At 37.5% G+C, this 9,890-nt stretch overlaps 1 protein-coding gene across 5 annotated transcripts in view; it reads right to left on the bottom strand.

The window, feature by feature from the left end:
• The window catches only part of LOC106462853, a 53,289-nt gene that overhangs the window by 19,434 nt on the left and 23,965 nt on the right, over positions 1 to 9,890 (bottom strand). For all 5 annotated transcript variants that reach the window (XR_002611361.1, XM_022390246.1, XM_022390245.1 and 2 more), the window contains exon 6: positions 7,961 to 8,011. Coding sequence is in view for 4 of the 5 variants with exons in the window: in XM_022390246.1 (XP_022245954.1) it covers positions 7,961 to 8,011 (51 nt within the window). In the remaining variant the exon portion in view is untranslated. The remainder of the gene's footprint in view (positions 1 to 7,960; positions 8,012 to 9,890) is intronic.

Below are 9,890 nucleotides of genomic sequence, written 5' to 3'. Positions count from 1 at the left end.
AAGATTAGGTTATCTAGTCCTGTAAGCAATGACCATAAGTAAACAAACACAAGATTAGGTTATCTAGTCCTGTAAGCAATGACCATAAGTAAACAAACACAAGATTAGGTTATCTAGTCCTGTAAGCCATGACCATAAGTAAACAAATTTATGGTTATCTAGTTCTGTAAGCCATGACCATAAGTAAACAAACACAAGGTTATCTAGAACTGTAAGCCATGACCATAAGTAAACAAATTCAAGGTTATCTAGTTCTGTAAGCCATGGCCATAAGTAAACAAATTCAAGGTTATCTAGTATTGTAAACCTTGACCATAAGTAAACAAACACAATATTAGGTTATCTAGTCCTGTAAGCCATGACCATAAGTAAACAAACACAAGATTAGGTTATCTAGTCCTGTAAACCATGACCATAAGTAAACAAATTCATGGTTATCTAGTTCTGTAAGCCATGACCATAAATAAACAAATTCATGGTTATCTAGTACTGTAAGCCATGACCATAAGTAAACAAATTCACGGTTATCTAGTACTGTAAGCCATGACCATAAGTAAACAAATTCAAGGTTATCTAGTTCTGTAAACCATGACCATAAGTAAACAAATTCATGGTTATCTAGTTCTGTAAGCCATGACCATAAATTATGACCATAAGTAAACAAACACAAGATTAGGTTATCTAGTACTGTAAACCATGACCATAAGTAAACAAATTCAAGGTTATCTAGTTTCTGTAAGCCATGGCCATAAGTAAACAAATTCAAGGTTATCTAGTATTGTAAGCCTTGACCAGAAGTAAACAAACACAATATTAGGTTATCTAGTACTGTAAACCATGACTATAAGTAAACAAACACAATATTAGGTTATCTAGTCCTGTAAGCCATGACCATAAGTAAACAAACACAAGATTAGGTTATCTAGTTCTGTAAGCCATGACCATAAGTAAACAAGCACAAGGTTATCTAGTACTGTAAGCCAAGCCTGTAAGTAAACAAGCACAAGGTTATCTAGTACTGTAAGCCAAGCCTGTAAGTAAACAAGCACAATGTTATCTAGTACTATAAGCCAAGCCTGTAAGTAAGCAAGCACAATGTTATCTAGTACTATAAACCAAGCCTGTAAGTAAACAAGCACAAGGTTATCTAGTACTATAAACCAAGCCTATAAGTAAACAAGCACAAGGTTATCTAGTACAATAAACCAATCCTGTAAGTAAACAAGCACAAGGTTATCTAGTACTGTTGGCCAAGCCTGTAAGTAAACAAGCACAATGTTATCTAGTACTATAAGCCAAGCCTGTAAGTAAACAAGCACAATGTTATCTAGTACTATAAACCAAGACTGTAAGTAAACAAGCACAAGGTTATCTACTACTATAAGTCAAGCCTATAAGTAAACAAGCACTAGGCTATTTATTAATGTAAGCCAAACCTGTAAGTAAAAAAAACAAGGTTACCTAGTACTGTAAGCCAAGCATGTAATTAAATAAGCACAAGGTTATCTTATACTGCAATACAAGCCTACATATAAGCAATAATTTCACTTTGAAATCACCACTATAACTGTTGGTTACCACAGTTGTATCCAGAGCATTATATAATTGTCTCTCTCTGTCAAAGACCACATAGGCTGGTTCAATTACTTTAGAACACAATTGACAACACAAATTATTCTTTCTACTTTGTCATTACAATACAATCTGTTCGAGTAAGGTGACGTCAAATCACAACAACTGAAATACACAATTTATGATTCCTACACAGATACTTAAACAAACCCATGATAAATTCGTTCAAAAATAACTAAATTTAACATTTTCACTATCTAAATCATAATACTGCCATTAACTTAAACTATTGTGTATATCTAACAATAATTCCTTCTTTGAGAAACATACTTTATGTTGTTGCAAAAGTACTGCTCCAATTCCAACATCTGATGCATTGACCTGAACCATGAATGGTTTGTTGAAGTCTGGCATTCTAAGGATTTGAGAACTTCCTAACATGTTTTTCAACTTCTGGAATGCCATCTGCTGAGATTGTTCTCACTTCACCTTATTAGGTTGGCCTTTCTTAGTAAGGTCAGTTAGCGGTGCAACGATTTCAGCATAGTTTGGGATGAACTTCCTATAGTATCTTGCTAATCCTAGAAAGGATTCAACTTGTTGCTTGGTTTTTGGAGCAGGTGCATCTTGTATGCGAGTTAGCTTCTCCTCTTACATGGATATCTGTCGGTCACCCACCTTGTGTTTTATGAATTCCAGCATAGAATAACCGATGGTGAGATAGTCAGACCTGCTGCTCTCACTTTCCTGAACAAAACAGCACCCTAAGTTTCTTCAGGTGGTCTTCCCACATGGCTGTGTAGGTCAGAATGTCTGGTAAGGCTTCACTCTGACTGGATCCCTGGACGTGGTCTCCATCTTGTGTTGCACAAAGTCTGTCTTGCCTGGTCTATCTGTGTACTGGTATAGTAGATTCTGTAGCTCTTTCTTCTGCTTGCCAGCCAGTTCTTCACTGATGTTGACGTCTTTGTACACTTCATCTCCAGCCAGTGGCCTTAGTTCTAGGAGGTCTTCATCTTCAATGACAAAGTCACCATCTCCTGGTTCTGCATCTATGAGAGCCACATCTGTGCCTAAACAGCAGCACCCATTAGGTCTTCTTCCCTCTCAAAGTACGTCTTCAACAAACTGAGATAGAAGATCTTGGCCTTCCCATTCACTTTCACCTTATAATCCATTCTGTTGACCACTTCCTGTACTATAAAAGGTCCTTTCCACTGCAAGATGAGTTTGATTGTCTGTGGGTAGCAGAACCACGACCGTCTGTCCAACTTTGAAATGTCAGTCCTTGGCTTTATTGTCATAGAAGTGCTTCTTACTGCCTTGAGCTGCAAACAGACTTTCTCGAGCAAGTTGACAGGTCTCTTCCAGTCAGTTTCTGAAGTCTAACATGTACTGGTATGTGTTCCCCTTCTGACTCTTCTTCTCCTGTCCACAGTTATTTCAATATTTGCATTGCACCTGATACTGTTCTTCCATAGAGTAATTCAAAGGATGAAAATCCTGTACTTGTTTGTAGGATTTCTCATTAAGCAAATAATACTGCCTTCAGGTACCTGTCCCAGTCATGTGGTTTCTTTGGCATATCTTCTTCAGTATGCTATTTAACACTCCAGTGACTCTCCCTCAAAGTCTATTACATCTAGGGTTGTACAGGGTGGTAAGGGGCTGCCTAGTGCTGATGAGTCTTGCATAAGTTCTGAGGTAAATTGCATCCCTCTGTCACTTAAGACTTCTTCTGGAAAGCCTACTGTACAGAACACTTCCAGGAGGGCTTCTACTACTCTCTTTGTCTCTATCTTTGGCAATGCTATGGCTTCTGGGTAACATGTTGCTAGTCAACTATTGTCAGCATGTATTGTTGCTCTTGTCAGATACAGGTATTAGTGGTCTGATCAAGTCCACAGCTACTCTGCTGAATGGCTCTTCTATGAGAAGCACCTTACCCAGTGGCATCTTGGCTACCTTCCTTCTAGGTATTGTCCTTTGGCAGATGTCACGTGACCTGCAAAATCTGGTCACATATTCGAAGACCCCAGGTCAACGGAAGTTGCTGGTGATTCTGTCTGCCATCTTCTTTGCTCCTAGGTGTCCTTCCACAATTGATTCATCAAGTTCATCATTTAAGTCCAGTATTCTGTTGGTACTATGATCTGTTTTATTTCCCCAGTACAACTGCCTTGATAGATCTGGTACAGCACTCCCTTCTGGTCCTCTATTCTGCAAATCCCTTTCCCCTTTGTATTGTGCTCAACTTTCCCCCAGGCACTGTTCCAAAGTTTCTGCAGTAAAGGGTTATTTCTCCTGTGCTTCCTTCAGTTACCATAGATCTACATTTGAGATATCTCCTTTTGAGACTAGCAGGGGCTTGGCGTTTTGCTTGCTTTTATTTTCTTGAGGTCTTGTGGTGACTGCAGATGCCTCATCAGTCTCATTTCTTTCTGATTCCTCCAAACTTCTACTGCCTGATATAATGCCAATCACCAAGCCATAGTTGGGTACCTCCTCCATACACATGACCTAAAGGTCTCCCACGTAGTTTGGAATATCCACCTTTATTCTTGCTATGGGAAATTTTCTCACTGTCCCATCAATCAGCACACACAGAGGTACTTTGTCCATCATCTGTTCATCAGATACTAGACTGGTTATCATTGCTGCACCCCGTGTCTCATAGTACTTTCACTTTCTTGTCCCCATCATAGTCTTCACCTATTAGCATGTTGTGGTTTGTTGACACCTCTTGATGTTTGTCACATGGTCTGATCACCACCAGCACTTTTGACCCATTTGCTAACTTGAGCTAACCATCAATCATGCACTGTTTAATTATGGCGATAGTACTTCCTTCTGTGGTGAATCTGACAAGTTGTCTCTATTCGGTTTCTTATGGTAGCCACATTCATGGTGACAGTCACTCTTTTCTTGTTTCTTGCCAACACCATCTTTGTAGGTAGCTCCAGCTGTTTTCTATTGAGATTTCTGCTATCGCTAGTTGGTGATAAACTTGCACTTACTTGCAACGTGTCCCATTTTATAACAAGCATAGTATCTCTTCTTCCTTTTGTTGACTTCTTATCACCTTTTCTGACATCCTACTTCTGACAGCCAGCCCTGGTTTCAACCTTGATTGGTTATTTGTGGACTTGCCAGTTATACTCCCTCCATGGGTTTCCATATACTGTTCTGCCAGTTTGATAATCTTGTTCATGCCTTTCAGTGCTCTCTCCTTCAGGAACAGTGACATGTCAGTGGGACACGTTATCAGGAACTGTTCAAGTACTAGTAGATCTGCCAGTCCTTCAAAACTATCTTCACACTTGGCCATGTCAGTCCATCTTGTGCAGCATCACCGTAGATGTGCCACAAACTGAAATACAGTTTCTACAGTGTAAAGTTTGACTTCTCTGAACTTCTGACAAAAATATTCCTCAGTAAGTATATAGCATTGCAGCAAGGCCACTTTTAATTTGTCACAGTCCATGGCATCTTCTGATGTCATGCCAGCATACACTTGTAGGCCTTTTCCTGTGAGAGGTGGGCTGAGACAGACTGCCCAATCACCTCTGTTCCAGTTCTGACTTTGTTCAAATCTTTCATCTCTCTCCACAAGTCCTTCATCTTTTTGTTGGGTGAGCTTAACAATCTCAATTTTTGCTCTTATTCTCTCTATTTTCAGTCTCTCTCTCCTTTTCTTTGAGCCCAGGACCAAGTCAGTCTCCATTCTCTATCCGGTTGACATGGTTGTATAGTATAGTTGTAATCTCTACGATATTTTCACCACCACTACAGTTATGTGTAAATAGGCTTACTTCACCTGCTGTTGTTTACGTCTACTGCCATATACCACTGTAACATCCTGACTGGCTCACCAATGTCAGGTTTTTATATATGTATGTATGCATGGGCCAGGTTCTTTACAGTTGGTGTCTGTGACTTGTTGGTGATAAATTTCAACAGTTAACAAACAGCACACAATCCACTTGTTTTAAAATAATATATTAAAACAAGTCAAACATATGTCAAACAAATGCTCGTTACCACATTGTATCCAGAGCTATAAATAATTCTCTCTTTTTGTCAAAACTCCACACAGGTTTGTTCACTTACTTTAGAACACAACTGACCAGATAACTTATTCTTCTCTACTCTGTTGTTATAATACAATCTGTGATAATTTCACTTTAAAATCACCATTTTAATTATTGGTTACCACAGTTGTATCCAGAGCTTTATATAATTCTATCATTTTCAAATTCCACACAGGCTGGTTCAATTACTTTAGAACACAATTGACAAGACAAATTATTTTTCTATACTTTGTTACTACAATACAATTTGTGATAATTCACTTTAAAAATCGCCACTTTATGCTTTTTATGACTAAACTCACAATCACACAGTCTAGATCTAACTATCAATCTAATTATGTTTCTATCTATCCTCTATATATATGTATATATATATATATATATATATATATATATATACATGACAGCAGTCTCAAACATTCCACATGCTACTAGAGATTACAATGCAAGAATACTCAATTAAAGCAATGAGAAAAATTCAGAAGATTTGAGTAACATGACATCAAATCACAATAATCAAACTACACAATGTGTGATTCGTACACAGTTATGTAAACAAACCTGCAAGAAAGTATCGCTTCTAAAAATACTATATATATTATCTAGAACTGCAAGCCAGATCATCAATACACAAGCAAAAGGTTATATAGTACTGTAAGCCAAGCCCATAAGTAAAGAAGGACAAGGTTGTCTGATTTTTTTATTTTATTTACAGCTTAGTAAAGTACTAAATGAAACATTAGGTTACAACTAATCTCTATATGGCATGACAACTGCTTTTTGTACAGGCATTTATTTTGATGTTTTGTTATATTTTAAAATTTTAAAAAGGCAGTGTTAATTTATCTTCTGTGTTATTTTGGACAAACAAATTCTCCAGATTGTGTTTAAGTTTCTTATAAATTATTACAAATAGCTGTGTGTATATGCATTTTCTACATATAACTTAAATACAGATTTTTTCTACTACTACTTAATTTCAAAACTATTTAGTCTGATTCTGCAGAAAAACTTCTAAATCTACATAACTATTTCAGATTAAGGACAAAATTGCAAACCATTATTTCTTCTCATGTAATTGGGCAGAAATAGCAAAATGCCAGTGACAATACAGAACCCACCCATGTTTTTTTCATGATATTGAGTGGATTCTGCTACAATACGTGCAGTAGTGGAAATAAATATGGAAATTAGTAACAAAAATTGGTACAAACAATGTAATGCACACGCCATGCTCTCCACTTTATAGATAAGACAGTTGCCAACAATATAGTAGAGCATTTACATAGATGTAGTACTCTTTGACTGGTTGCCATGAAACCAATCAGACAGTAGCACACCAGCTTACTGGCTACATAATCATGAATTCCACTTCCCCAGTTTGTGCTGAATAAGGCACAACCTCCAGGAAGGAAATACCTCAAGACTAGTGTGTATCAGCTACTATTTTGGATGGTGAAAGTTATTCCATGTTACCAACTGAAGCAAAGTTGTGTATCAAAACAAAAAAAATGTATATTGCATAGTGTCACTAGTTGACCAATGTCCAATTTTATGTTAGTTTAAATTCACTCTTCCTGACAAAAATAATTTCAGAAGTTGGTTTTTCAGCAGGATAATAATCCCAAGCAAAGGATAAACATGATAAAAACCTACTAGTAGACGAAAGAGACAACTGGAAAAGTACAACTCTTGCCTCGCCTGACCAGTTTTGAGATCTGAGGGAATTATAACCTATGTGGATAAAAAGGAGGTTAAAAGGCTGCAAAGCAACCCGTGGAATTGTACAAAAATGCTAAAAGGTATTTAAAAGAACATACCATGCACTTACAGCACTAAGACAGCATACCAAGGTTTTTGCTCTGATAAAACCGAGAGCATAGCACTTACACATGAAATACTAACACATTCAGCTACACATTTCTATGTTATGATTATGGTAAAAAGATAAGAGAACAAATGACTTACACATGAAATACTAATGTATTCAGTTAAATAGTTGTATTCTGTGATTATGGTTTGTCCTATTTTAAGTCTATAGATGTAATTTAGCTACTCTGATTCTATGATATTAATCGTTCTTCTGTAATACAATTTTTTTTCATCAATGTATCCATATTTATTTCCATTATTGTATGCATATATCATTTAATTTTCGAAGATGAAAAATAAATACTTTGAATTTCTTTCAGGTGAAGAAATTCTTAGGTTTTGTACTTATTCAATTTAAGATGGAGAAAACAATTTTAGTTGAACCTGGACACTAAAAATAAATATTTAGGATAGCTTCTAAGTACCTTCCCAAAGCTCCGATTCACTGTAATCATCTGAGGTGCGAGAATCATCATCTGTTGAAAATATTAAAAAATTTTCTTTCATATGCATGTACTTTATTCTTGCTACTCAAACAAAGATTATTTTATCAACTTATTTCTTATTTCAAATTTAACCAAACTAGTATGTTATCATTTTAAGTAAAAACACAAACTATATTTCTGACAGGTACTTACTTCTGCTCACATATATAGCTATTCTCATTCAGTTCTGAACCCTATTTGCAAAATTATTTTGCATGACACAAGCCTTTCACTCCTGTGTACCCCTTGGTTCACATGGTTTAACCCATTCATGCATGTACATCATCATGTGACAAACCTCCACCTATAGATGTGCCCCACACACACATGTGACTCCATCTATGCTATTCTACTTAACTATCACTTCAAGATTAAGCAGCAAACTAAGCACTGGTGGACAGTGGGGACAAAGGGTGGGAAGTGTGAGCAGAAGTAAAACCTGTCGGAAATACATTTTCAATGTTGGAAAATTATAATTTCCGACAAGGCACCTTACTTCCGCTCACACATATATAGCTAAACTTCCACATTGAATTGGTTGTGGGTCCGGTGCAAGAGAAAACACAGAATCATCCAAAGCACACCCTCAAGAGGGAACCCTCTAGGAAGAAGATGATACGTGGAGGACTTCAACGTTTCTGTACCAGGTATACTCTTCTCCCAAATGTGGAAAAGGTGAGACTGGTCTGGGTGGTCAAATTTGAGAAGCACAATCCAATGTGGTTAAAAGAAGGGATGTACCCCAAGGTGTAGAGTGGCTAGGACGTGATGGATTGTACATGGACAGTCAAATGTGTCCAAAACTCGACTGCTGGGAATCAACATCCATACGGGGGTAGGATGAGGATTATATCGTCAGTAAGTCAACTAGAATACAAAACTCAACTGCCAAGAACCTACATCCATGCGGAGGTAGGAAAGGGGATCATAACATCTTCACCTCAAGTTCAACCAACTGGAGGGAGAAATCCCTCTACTGGTCTGTGAACAGGGCACATGTGAGCAGAATGATGTATATATATATCCCCATCAAATCAAATTGACCAGAACCACCCTAAATGTAGTAACACCCTCAGCATAAAGACATTGAGGGGGTAGCACAAGAGGAAGAAGCAAAGCAATTACCAAGTGCACACTCAACACGTCTGAGGACTTATGTTGATAGGTTCAGCTCTAAATCCATAACTCAATTGCCAGGAACCAACTTCCATGCAGGGGCAGGTTGAGGGATCCCAATCATTTCTACACCAGCTGAACACCACCCCCCTACTCTCAACTGAATAGGCATTATTTTTTATATTGTATATCTCTCATTCAAGTGGATATCTCCATGGTCCACCTCCCAAGTGGCTTGGAACTGGAAAGCAGTAAGGACTCTCTTACTCCACTGGAACAAACAGAGGGAAAAAATGCATTGAAGAGTCCAGAGGAACAACTACACTGTAGACAGTGCAATGAGTGACCATGAAACCCTATATCAAAAAGCAAACCAAACCAAACCCAATATATTAAATCTAAGGAATGGCAGGAATGAGCAGCTATCCCCTTCTGTTTTACCCATGAAGTCCATTGGTGAGTACGGTCCAGAACAGACATATTTATGAAGCAAATATATTTCGAGGAATAACCTACGAGTGATCTCGTAGTGATCATGATTTTAATGAACAGTGTGTGTTTTGTGGCTATGAAAATTATGAAAATGAAGTCAACATGGCCTTAAAGTGCAGGTTTCAATACAATTCTAAGTGATGAATGTATACCTGGACAGGCACCACTCACCACAGAGCAGGATCCTAGGTAAACATGGGATAGGCCCCTGAAAAATAATATATATATATATATATATATATATAAACAAAAGAAGCTGCTA

This window comes from Limulus polyphemus, unplaced genomic scaffold (assembly GCF_000517525.1).
Source record: "Limulus polyphemus unplaced genomic scaffold, Limulus_polyphemus-2.1.2 Scaffold1268, whole genome shotgun sequence".
Taxonomy (NCBI): Eukaryota; Metazoa; Arthropoda; class Merostomata; order Xiphosura; family Limulidae; genus Limulus; species Limulus polyphemus.
The sequence above is the reverse complement of the archived record's forward strand: the minus strand, read 5'-3'. Positions and strand labels throughout refer to the sequence as shown.